Source organism: Borostomias antarcticus (assembly GCF_949987555.1).
Source record: "Borostomias antarcticus genome assembly, chromosome: 11".
Taxonomy (NCBI): Eukaryota; Metazoa; Chordata; class Actinopteri; order Stomiiformes; family Stomiidae; genus Borostomias; species Borostomias antarcticus.
Window position 1 is genome coordinate 4,193,905 of NC_140244.1, and position 12,868 is coordinate 4,206,772.

The window sequence follows — 12,868 nt, forward strand, 5'->3', positions numbered from 1 at the left end:
AAGTTTTGTACATTGAAACCATTACAGTACCCATATGTCTGTACCTTCATTTTTCACTGTCCTGTTTAAAGTTGATATAGCCTAAATAACATTTATGTAAATAAATCATAACAATAAAAACATCCACAGAGCTTTTAGAAAGGTGCGGAATAAAAGTATTGCTTTTCCCCTCCAAAAAAATATTGATTATGAATTTATCATTTAAAAAAATGTTGACGGGTCCGGCATGAATGTTGTGTTTCTCTGTCTGAGATGGTAGATGATGGATAGTTTGGTTCCCACCTCTAACGGGGTTCGTGACTAGGGCTGGGTTAAAAAAAATTGATTAATCGATTCTGAATCAAATGATTCAGAATCGATTCATGAATCCCAAAATCGATCTTTTATTTAATGAATGAATGAATAAATGAATGAATAGTTCATTAATTCATTCAATGATTCATTCATTCATTCATTCATTTTTGGAAATCAGTATCGATACCCAGCCCTAGTATTGATGTGTTGCATAACTTGGCAGTCATGTAATTAAGGTTACAGCAAAAAAAAAAAACAGGTTTTAGTAACACTAACCGAATCGAATTGAATCGTGATAATCGATTCTGAACGTTGTAAATCGGAATCGAATCGATTTTTGAAATTCGAATCGATACCCAGCCCTACTCGTGAGCCAATAGTATAATGATGTGGTTGCAATGCAGTATCTCTGTGTAGGGAGAGATCAGGAGTCGTAATACTATTGGCCTTGTTAGAGGTTTTTTTAGATAACCACTCTCAGTGGTATGTTATCTATATCAACGTTAAGTAAACACACACTCTCGGTGGTATGGCTCTCCTACTGCTAGGGTGAGGGTCATGACTCTTCTTCTGCTCCCACTCAGTCACGTTTCCTGTCTCCATAGATACAAAGCAGTGAAATTGTATCCATCCGGTCTAGCTTGATGTTTGAGCGTACTGTACTGCATCAGCTCAGCACATCTTCATTATGGCATTAACATTTCCCATCAAGTGGTTACCTCAGAGTTGTTTTGAGGCATATGAATGAATGAATGAATGAAAGTTTATTTCAAACATAATAAAAACAGATAAAACAAACAAATAACATTAACAGTGTTCGAAAAGGAGTAGGAAGAAGTGTACACTTGTAGGTTCCTACCCCTTTCTCACAACTCTATTAACTCAAATATGTAATAAATAATTAATTATATTAAATAATTGATTGGAATGGGGGCTATATTGATTAGAATGGGGGCCATATTGATTGGAATGGGGGCTATATTGATTAGAATGGGGGCCATATTGATTGGAATGGGGGCTATATTGATTAGAATGGGGGCCATATTGATTAGAATGGGGGCCATATTGATTGGAATGGGGGCCATATTGATTAGAATGGGGGCCATATTGATTAGAATGGGGGCCATATTGATTGGAATAGGGGCCATATTGATTAGAATGGGGGCCATATTGATTGGAATGGGGGCCATATTGATTAGAATGGGGGCCATATTGATTAGAATGGGGGCCATATTGATTAGAATGGGGGCCATATTGATTGGAATGGGGGCCATATTGATTAGAATGGGGGCCATATTGATTGGAATGGGGGCCATATTGATTGGAATGGGGGCCATATTGATTGGAATGGGGGCCATATTGATTAGAATGGGGGCCATATTGATTGGAATGGGGGCCATATTGATTGGAATGGGGGCCATATTGATTAGAATGGGGGCCATATTGATTAGAATGGGGGCCATATTGATTAGAATGGGGGCCATATTGATTAGAATGGGGGCCATATTGATTGGAATGGGGGCCATATTGATTAGAATGGGGGCCATATTGATTAGAATGGGGGCCATATTGATTGGAATGGGGGCCATATTGATTGGAATGGGGGCCATATTGATTAGAATGGGGGCCATATTGATTGGAATGGGGGCCATATTGATTAGAATGGGGGCCATATTGATTAGAATGGGGGCCATATTGATTGGAATGGGGGCCATATTGATTGGAATGGGGGCCATATTGATTGGAATGGGGGCCATATTGATTGGAATGGTTGCTGTCAAATCTAAATGTCAAATCACAGCTGCTGTGCAGCACTGGATCAGGGCCAGGCGTTTAGAGGAGGAAGAGGAATTATTTAAAAATTTAAAAAATCATATAAATCATGTGTCTGAAATCCAAACAGGACAATGCCTGAGTAGGCATTAGCATTCTGCATCACCCGGGGCTTGAACTCACAATCAGACACCAAGGGAAGGTCATGTTCTTGTTTGAGCCAAGTGAGAAGCTGGCAGTTTAAAGTAAATAAAATAAAACCAAGGTGTACACTTAACAGGTGGAGAACAAAAGACAAAGCTTACAAGCTTACAGACTTACAAGTTGGCACAGGACAACACCAGGTACAACACAGCTACAGCAAATAATGAACAGACAGAACAAGAGGGGAGCTACATGTAGGCTATATATACATAGACTAAACGGTTTGGATGGAAACCAATCAGTGGCACAGGTCTCCTCAGAGTCAATTTAGCCAGTTCTAGTCTTATGGTGCGTTCCAGGCAACCCGTAACTCGTGTTTTTCCGTCCTCCTAGACGTGAAAATGCTCTGGAATGGCAGTCAAACCCGTAACTTCCCACCCGGCAACTGGGAGAACATCGATCTGTACGAGTTCAAGGGTGGGAAGTTACGGGTTTGACTGCCATTCCAGAGCATTTTCACGTCTAGGAGGACGGAAAAACACGAGTTACGGGTTGCCTGGAACGCACCATAAGACTAGAACTGGCTAAATTGACTCTGAGGAGACCTGTGCCACTGATTGAACTCGTACAGATCGATGTTCTCCCAGTTGCCGGGTGGGAAGTTACGGGTTTGACTGCCATTCCAGAGCATTTTCACGTGTAGGAGGTCGGAAAAACACGAGTTACGGGTTGCCTGGAACGCACCATTAGGGTCTGCTATTGGGGCAGGGTTGCCAACAACAACGTCTCTGATTGGTGGAGACATTGCTGTTGCATTATAGGATTGTGGGTAGTGTATTTTTCCTGTATGAACAGCAGTAGTTTGATGGGACAAAATGATGATAGACTTCAAAATATTGTCAAATTCAATTGTTGAGATAAAATTCTGAAAAATGTCACACTACATCTACCAAGTCATGAAAATGTTTTTTTTTCATGAACATTGGGGATTTATAGAGCAGGTATTTGCAGTAGCTGCATACAGTACTGTTTACAGTAAAACATTTTGATGCACTGTGGGCTCAGTTTTTGAAATGTCAAAAATCTGTCATTTGTGGAGGACAGTCTGAAGATGTAGTGTAATAATTGGGGTGTCAATTGACCAAAAAATGTGGGAGGAGTAGGGTTTGATAGGTTTTACAGTTTTTGAAAAAAACTGTGATGAGATTCATAATTCCTGCCAGCTCAAAGAATATGGAAATTTCTCCCCATTTGGCCCTACGTTTTGGTGGTTGCAAAGTGATAGCATGTACGGCTGATTTGTTAGGATTTTTAAAAGTTTTTAAAAATTTTAAACTTTAGACAGTTGCTGTAGCGCCACCATCAGGACTATTGGCCCACAATGCCAGTTGAGGACTGAGCATAGGACTGGACCTTCATGTGAAACGTTTGGTGATTTTTCATGCATGGGAAGTCAGACTTCCAAGGAAGAAGAAGAAGATTCAGAATAATTGGAAATACAAGAGCAGCTGAAGCTGCCCGGCCCCTAATAAACACGTCTTATAAAATGTTTCAATCAAATCAATTCATCGTTCACGCAAGGGAGGCATTGGCTACCATTTTTTATAGTCTTTTGTATGACTCGGCCGGGGATCGAACCCCCAACCTCCCAACCTCAGGGCGGACACTCTGACCACAAGGCCACTGAGCTGGTTACTCATCCCTAGTAATCGGAGCTAAAGTCATGTAATGTAATGTCATGTAAGTACTGTAGCTCATCCATTAAACATAACTTAACTTTGTAAAAAAAAATATACTGCTTATACTGTACTGCTTTTTAATCAGAAGTGTAGAAAAAAAATAAGTTGACTATGGTGATCATGGAGCCAGGTGTATTGTTGTGTTCACCGGTCGTCCTGCTCCCCCTCCATCCTGTGTAGAGTTCGGGCGGCGCGTGAAGGAGAGGATGCACCACAACATCCCTCACCGCTTCACCGTGGGCCTCAACATGCGGGCCAGCAAGTGCGCCGTCTGCCTGGACACGGTGCACTTCGGACGCCAGGCCGCCACCTGCTTAGGTCTGTAGCACCATCTACCGTACTGGGATCAACAGGAATCAGTTATAGCAATGAAAATGGCATGCTGGGAAATGTTTTCAAAAATGCTAATGTGTTATTGGTTATACTTTATTTGAAGCGGTGTGCGTAAGACTGACATGACACTGTCATGACACAAGGGGGTGTACATAAGACTGACATGAGCGCGGGCGGGGCGCCAATTATTCGATTAACCGTTAACGTCCCTAATTCATTATTTTGATGAATCATTCTTCTTGTCCAGAGTGCCATACTCTGTGCCACCCCAAATGTTCCCCGTGCCTCCCGGCCACCTGCGGCCTCCCCGTCGAATACGCCACCCACTTCTCTGAGGCTCTGTGTCGGGACAAGGCCAACTCCCCCGCCCTGCAGCTCAAAGAGGCCAGCGGACACGTGCGCCTGGAGGGCTGGATGAAGCAGCCCAGGTTCGCCCCTTTATACGCTTACATTACGGCCTTTTATATATTCTAATATTATATATCGATAAAAGAGTGCGTGTAATTCTATATACGACATACTGTAGGTGTGATTTAATTCATGTTATTGTGGAAAAATCTTAAAGCTTTGTGTGTGTGTGCGCGTGTGTGCGTGTGTGTGTGTGTGCGCAGGAACGCCAAGCGCGGTCAGCAGGGCTGGGAGAGGAAGTACGTGGTGTTGGACGGGACCAGGGTGTCCATCTACGACACAGAACCCAGAGAGGGTCAGTGAGTCTGTCCCCGTCCCCTCTGGGTCCTGCTTCCGTTCCCCGTCCTCTCCCTGTCCACGCCTGTGTGTTGTCACGTGTTTTTAAAGTGCGCGTTCTCACCACAGACTCTCTGAAGCCGGAGGAGGAGTTCGAGCTGTGCCTCCCCGACGGCGAGGTGACCGTGCACGGGGCGGTCGGCGCCTCTGAGCTGATCAACACGGCGAAATCAGGTAGCGCACGTTTGACTTAAGTACTCTTTTTTTTCAATTCTTCTCAATTCAATTCAATAACCTTTATTTCAATTCGAAGGACACTGAGGTTGCCCTCGTTTACAGTGACGACGAGTAAGAAAAAGTGCAGAGATAAAACAAGAATGACAATAATAAGGCAATAATAACACTAAAAGCAAAACTTAAAATGGAGTAAAGTTGAAATAGGATAAGATAATAAGAACAGCCTAAATCATAAATTCAGCTAAAAGTAGGAAGGGTAGACATTTTTAAAGAGCTTTGCAGGGCATTCCATAAAGTAAAAGTTGAAAAACACAAAAACATAGTTTCTATTCCTTCATTTTATTTTTAAGTTTTGAGTGTGCACTGTCATCACTGTCAGCTGTGCTCTGCGCAAAATCTGCCACATGAATGAATGACAGATGAGAATAACTTGATGTGGTGTGTGTGTGTGGAACGCATTGTGCGCTATTTACATGAAATGCACACTAGGTCATCTGTGCGTACATCCTCGGAGATTGCAAAAAGATACATCCTGACACATTTAAGTTGCACACACTATGGTACATTTTAAGGGAATTAGATATAGATATGAACTTTAATAAGCATAATAATCCCTGTAGGAGGAAATTTGACGTTTCAGTAGTGGGAAATTACAGCAAAAGGTGGAAATTCAGAATATACATAGGATGTATATTATATACGTATATACTGTATGATATATTATATCTATATATATATATATATGCTTATAGCAATAAGCATAGACAGAACAAGGAATGTATACATCCATACATACATCATGTATATGAGTATAGAGTAGTATAGAGTATAGTAGTATAGTATTGAATATGTACATGCATACATCCAGACTGTATAGATACATGTATGTCTAGTAATACTCATATATACATGCACACCTCCACACTCAGGAACGCTCAGTCACTGTTAAGTCTCTATAGGTCTGTTTTGCACCTACAAGGTGCTGCCTTTGCTACAATCGTATACTTTTGCTTCAATGGTGTGTCGGCCTGGTTCTCCAGACATCCCCTACGTGCTGAAGCTGGAGTCCCACCCCCACACCACCTGCTGGCCCGGTCAGTCGCTGTACTTCATGGCCCCCAGCTTCCCAGACAAGCAGCGCTGGGTGGCCGTCCTCGAGTCGGTGGTGGCCGGCAGCCGCGGCTCCAAGGACAAGGTGGACGCCGACGCGGTAAGCGGACGCCGCAGTTGTGTGTGCGCGCGCTTAAACGTGCGTTTGTTCGCGTATTACCGGATTGGCGGGCGGCTGTCCTTCTCACTGAGACATGACGGTCTGAAGACATCGTGGCTTATTAAAGTTTCAGTCCTCAATCGAGCAGCGAACCGCTCGTGTCCGTTGGAAGGTTGTTCTTTACCGACAACTCGGGGATGTACCGGAAAAACAGCTTCTGGTTCTGAAGTTAGAACACGGTCGTTTTTAGACTATAATAGTTTTCTCTCTTTCTCCTCCATCCCATCCTTTTCTCCTGTTCTCTGCATGGTCTGGCCCTCGTTGTTGTTGTGTTTGTATGTTGTTTGTGTGTGGGTGTATGTATGCGTGTGTATCTGTCTGTCTCCCCATATGATGGTGTTGTGGCTCACATTTGTAGGGAGATGTTCCTAAAAGGCAGAAGAATCTATCTCCTCTGGTCCAGGTAAACAGCTGCACGGGCATGCCTGATGCTTGGGCTGCTTTGGACTCCAGCGAGCATGCAGTACACACACACACACACACACACACACACACACAGAGTGTTCTGCACAGTCCGAGGCTATATCATTGCAGACACACACGACTGCAGCCACAGTACAGCGCATGGGCCCAGTATGAGTCATACTCTGTGGGTCTAGCTTTGGCCAGGTGTCGTGCACGATCCTCCGAAGGACGTCTCCCGTGTTCCCGACGCGCCCTCCGTCCCCCTCCCTCCTCCACAACCCTCCCTCCTCCACACCCCTCCCTCCTTCACACCCCTCCATCCCCACCAGGTCCAGGTCTCTCACACTCTCTCATTATCTCTGCTTACGGCCATGTCTGGGGTATCACCGCCACAAGCTGCTCCTCCATCTATTCCAGACTATAGGATTCACAATATGTTCGTTTCAACCTCCATTCTGGCTCATTTTATTGCCTGAACAGCTGGACATGTAGGTATACTGAAGGGTGGGGTTTTGTAAAGCATGGACACCAAGCTCCTCTTTTTGCGGTTCAGGTGTCACAAAGTTCTAGCTTGAAATATCAAAATATTATCTGCTACAGCTGCTTCAGCGGATGCATATTTGAAAGATTTAGCGAAGGAATTCAAGTGGCTCCACGGGGTCAGTTGTAACGCCGCTGGAAGCGTCCTGAATCGGGGGGGGGGGGGGTTGGGTGAAGTAGTCCTCTGTGTAATGTTTCCTGCGCCAACATCTTTACTGGTGTCTGGTCTCGGTCTGAGCAGCTCACGCTCACACAGCAGCATTTTTCAAAGCTTTTGCGCAGAGCTTTTCAGCGAAAGTTGAAAATATCTGAGGACCCACTGATACCGACGCACTCGCTCTGTCGCTTGGCAACGAAAAGTGTCGGCCGCGGGGCCGACGCGATGCGTCTCGCTTTTTTAGCAGCTCGCGAAATCTGCAGTGTGAACGCAGCCTAAAGGGAAACGATTACACAGAATCATTCATACCGAGCCTAGTAATTCCTAGCCTGCCTTTCCATGCTTCCCTCTCCCTCGCTGCTGATAGAAACTGCTGGGCAACTCTCTGCTAAAGCTGGAGGGAGACGATCGTCTGGACATCAACTGTACTCTTCCCCTTACTGACCAGGTAAATACATTTACACTCCCCAACGCAGTATAATGAAATGCATATACATGTATACTTCCCAACGCAGTATAATGGAAATACCTGGTAAAACCATTTGGATACATTTCTTGATTGGTCAGATTGGCACAACAAAAGACAAGTCGATACGTAATTCCTAAATAGGTCATCGAAAAGCAAATTTGGTGGGTGATTATCACAAGTGATACCCTTTCAATCGGATGGGGCGTGACATTGGTCTGTGGCTTGATCTGATGGTAGTTGTCGCTCCTCCTAGATCGTGCTAGTGGGCTCGGAGGAGGGGCTCTATGCTCTGAACGTCATCAAGAACTCTCTGACCCACATCCCCGGGCTGGCCTCCGTCTTCCAGATCCAGATCCTCAAGGAGCACGAGAAGCTGCTGATGATCACTGGTCAGTGGGAGAGTCACTGGTGGCACCGGTTATTCTATAGAACTACTGTATAACTATATATATATGTACAGGATACAGTACTGTACTTATAATAGCAGTATGCTAAGTAGGGATTGTGGTGGCTTTGTTTCAATTCAAATGATATAGAATCTAAATTGGAATTCTGATTTGATCATTGACATTACGCTACTTTTTTCAATTGATTTGTCATTTTTGGTTTGGTTCTTAATTCATCCTAACGCTTTCAGGACAAACTGCACATGAGGCTCATTTCCTAAAACGAATTAACAGGAAATTAACAGGTTCATGTTTTCATCGACTTGGTTTAGGCGCTTCATACGTAGTATCAGAGTCATTTGGTTTTGTTAGTGTTTAGATGGTCTTTTCCATGTGCCTGTGGTCTGGTCCCCAGGAGAGGAGAGGGCTCTGTGTTTGGTGGAGATCAAGAAGGTAAAGCAGTCTCTGTCTCAGTCCCACCTGCCTGCCCAGCCTCAACTCAGTCCATACATCTTTGAGACAGTCAAGGGATGCCACCTTTTCTCCTCTGGCAAGGTGAGCTTACTAGACCTCACTGGACCTTACTAGACCTTATTAAATGTTACTGGACCTTACGGAACCTTACTAGATCTTCCTGAACCTTACTAGACCTAACTGAACCTTACTAGATCTGACTGAACATTACTAGACCTAACTGAACCTTACTAGACCTAACTGAACCTAACTAGACCTGACTGAACCTAACTAGACCTTACTGAACCTAACTAGACCTGACTGAACCTAACTAGACCTTACTGAACCTTACTAGATCTGACTGAACCATCTAGACCTTACTGAACCTTGCTAGATCTGACTGAACCTAACTAGACCTTACTGAACCTTACTAGACCTAACTGAACCTTACTAGACCTAACTGAACCTAACTAGACCTGACTGAACTTTAGTAGACCTAATTGAACCTTACTAGATCTGACAACCTTACTAGACCTTACTGAACCTAACTAGATCTGACTGAACCTTACTAGACCTTACTGAACCTTACTAGATCTGACTGAACCTTGCTAGACCTTATTGAACCTTACTAGACCTTACTAGACCTTAGTGAACCTTACTAGACCTTACTGAACCTTACTAGACCTTATTGAACCTTACTAGATCTGACTGAACCTTACTAGACCTAACTGAACCTAACTAGACCTTACTGAACCTTACTAGATCTGACTGAACATTACTAGACCTAACTGAACCTTACTAGACCTAACTGAACCTAACTAGACCTGACTGAACCTAACTAGACCTTACTGAACCTTACTAGATCTGACTGAACCTTACTAGACCTTATTGAACCTTACTAGACCTTACTGAACCTTACTAGACCTTACTGAACCTTACTAGATCTGACTGAACCTTGCTAGACCTTACTAGATCTGACTGAACCTAACTAGACCTTACTGAACCTTACTAGACCTTACTGAACCTTACTAGACCTTACTGAACCTTACTAGATCTGACTGAACCTAACTAGACCTTACTGAACCTTACTAGACCTGACTGAACCTTACTAGATCTGACTGAACCTTACTAGATCTGACTGAACCTTACTAGATCTGACAACCTTACTAGACCTTACTGAACTTTACTAGATCTAACTGAACCTTACTAGATCTAACTAAACCTTACTAGACCTAACTGAACCTAACTAGACCTGACTGAACCTAACTAGATCTGACTGAACCTAACTAGACCTGACTGAACCTAACTAGACCTTACTGAACCTTACTAGATCTGACTGAACCTAACTAGACCTGACTGAACCTTACTAGACCTTAGTGAACCTTACTAGATCTGACTGAACCTAACTAGACCTTACTGAACCTTACTAGACCTTAGTGAACCTTACTAGATCTGACAACCTTACTAGACCTTACTGAACTTTACTAGATCTAACTGAACCTAACTAGACCTTACTGAACCTTACTAGATCTGACTGAACCTTACTAGATCTAACTAAACCTTACTAGACCTAACTGAACTTTAGTAGACCTAATTGAACCTTACTAGATCTGACTGAACCTTACTAGACCTTACTGAACCTTACTAGACCTTACTGAACCTTACTAGACCTTACTGAACCTTACTAGACCTTGCTGAACCTTACTAGACCTGACTGAACCTTACTAGACCTTACTGAACCTTACTAGACCTTACTGAACCTTACTAGATCTGACTGAACCTTACTAGACCTTACTGAACCTTACTAGATCTGACTGAACCTAACTAGACCTGACTGAACCTAACTAGACCTTACTGAACCTTACTAGATCTGACTGAACCTTACTAGACCTTACTGAACCTTACTAGATCTGACTGAACCTTGCTAGACCTTTTGAACCTTACTAGACCTTACTGAACCTTACTAGACCTTAGTGAACCTTACTAGACCTTACTGAACCTTACTAGACCTTATTGAACCTTACTAGACCTTACTGAACCTTACTAGACCTTACTGAACCTTACTAGACCTTATTGAACCTTACTAGATCTGACTGAACTCACTAATTTGCCATGACTGAAGTGAACCTTGTCTTGCAGATTGACAACGGGACGTGTATCTGCGCTGCCATGCCCAACAAGATCACCATCCTCCGCTACAACGACAGCCTTAACAAGTTCTGCATCAGAAAGGTGAGTCAGCCCAGTCCCCACAGAAACCAACACTGCGAGTCTTTGTTAGGGCCGAAACCTCCCGGGTTCAGTCTCAGGGTCACACTTTACAATAAGGGTCGCCTTAGCATTAACTGTTAACTAATGCTTATTTAGGGTTAGGTTAGGTTACTAATATTAATTAATACCTTAGTTAAGGTTAGGGTTAGGTTAGTTAACCCCCCCATCCAAAGCATGCCTCACCTGACCACCACTCCCTATCACCCCACCCCCATCCCAGACTACCTCACCAGTTATCTACCCTTCCCTATCACCCCGCCCCAAAGACTACTTCACCTGTTATCTACCCCTCCCTATCACCCTACCCACATCCCAGACTACCTCACTTGTTATGTCATGTCATATGTGTGTCCAACTGCACTATGGCTTAAAATCCTCCACATGAAAATAGCAAGTGATTTTTTTTAAATCATCGAAACGTATAAAAAGTCATACACATTAACGACCATATTCACGAAGACTTATTAAACATTGATTGTTTTTTATGTTTTCTTTGGTTATAGGAGATTGAGACGTCGGAGCCTTGTAGCTGTATCCACTTCACAGGCTACAGCATCATCCTGGGCACCAACAAGTTCTACGAGCTGGAGATGAAGCAGTACGTGCTGGAAGGTAGGTCACCTTTCAGGTCCAGTAACGTCCAGCAAAAAGAACAGTACGCTGACAATACAGTCGTCTTCAAAATGAAAGTAGAGGGTGCCTATCATGCTCGGTCCTTTGGGAGAGACTCCTAGCTGGATTTACACGTTTTGACAATACATTAATGAGCTATTTTATTAGTAACTAATCACTAACATGATAAAAAAAAATGTTTTTAACAGCTCCAAAAAGACTGAAACGTTGTAATAAATGATTGAAGTATACTATATATGAAGTAACTGCCTTTCATAACCCTAACCCTTCCAGAGTTCCTAACCCTTTCATAACCCTGACCCTTCCAGCGTTCCTAACCCCTAACCCTTTCCTAACCCTTCCAGAGCTCCTAACCCCTAACCCTGACCCTTCCAGAGCTCCTAACCCCTAACCCTGACCCTTCCAGAGTTCCTAACCCCTAACCCTTTCGTAACCCTGACCCTTCCAGAGTTCCTAACCCCTAACCCTTTCGTAACCCTGACCATTCCAGAGTTCCTAACCCTGACCCTTCCAGAGTTCCTAACCCCTAACCCTTTCGTAACCCTGACCCTTCCAGAGTTCCTAACCCGTTCTTAACCCTGACCCTTCCAGAGTTCCTAACCCCTAACCCTTTCCTAACCCTGACCCTTCCAGAGTTCCTAACCCTTTCGTAACCCTGACCCCTCCAGAGTTCCTGGATAAGAACGACGTGACGCTGGCCTCAGCTGTGTTCGCTGCCTCCTCGCACAGCTTCCCCATCTCCATCATCCAGGTCACCACAGCGCCGCAGAAGGACGAGTACCTGCTCTGCTTCCACGGTGTGTGTGTGTCTTGTGACATGTAGTGAGTGTTTAGTTTAGTTTAGTTTATTCGACATATCAGTTTAAAATACATGTCATGCATTAAAACAAATATCAAGGATGGCACAAAAAAGTTGTGGACTTATTTCCGTTGGGGTCCTTGGTCTCCACATAAAACACTTAAAACACAAACACATAAAACTACATAACACAACATGTACACATACTAACAATCCCCCCCTCCCCTATCTGTCTATTCTTGGACTTTGGCTAGTAGCCATTTCCTAACATTCACCTTAAA

The 12,868-nt window shown here is 43.7% G+C and overlaps 1 protein-coding gene across 1 annotated transcript in view; it reads left to right on the forward strand.

Moving 5' to 3' along the window:
* cita (citron rho-interacting serine/threonine kinase a) overlaps positions 1 to 12,868 on the forward strand; it is a gene marked incomplete at its 5' end in the record, with an annotated part of 58,639 nt that overhangs the window by 38,729 nt on the left and 7,042 nt on the right. The window contains 12 exons of the mRNA XM_084445900.1: positions 4,131 to 4,268; positions 4,531 to 4,711; positions 4,895 to 4,986; positions 5,097 to 5,201; positions 6,245 to 6,414; positions 6,833 to 6,877; positions 7,944 to 8,024; positions 8,299 to 8,434; positions 8,847 to 8,986; positions 11,024 to 11,116; positions 11,659 to 11,767; positions 12,457 to 12,585. Coding sequence (XP_084302026.1) covers positions 4,131 to 4,268; positions 4,531 to 4,711; positions 4,895 to 4,986; positions 5,097 to 5,201; positions 6,245 to 6,414; positions 6,833 to 6,877; positions 7,944 to 8,024; positions 8,299 to 8,434; positions 8,847 to 8,986; positions 11,024 to 11,116; positions 11,659 to 11,767; positions 12,457 to 12,585 — 1,419 coding nt within the window. The remainder of the gene's footprint in view (positions 1 to 4,130; positions 4,269 to 4,530; positions 4,712 to 4,894; positions 4,987 to 5,096; positions 5,202 to 6,244; positions 6,415 to 6,832; positions 6,878 to 7,943; positions 8,025 to 8,298; positions 8,435 to 8,846; positions 8,987 to 11,023; positions 11,117 to 11,658; positions 11,768 to 12,456; positions 12,586 to 12,868) is intronic.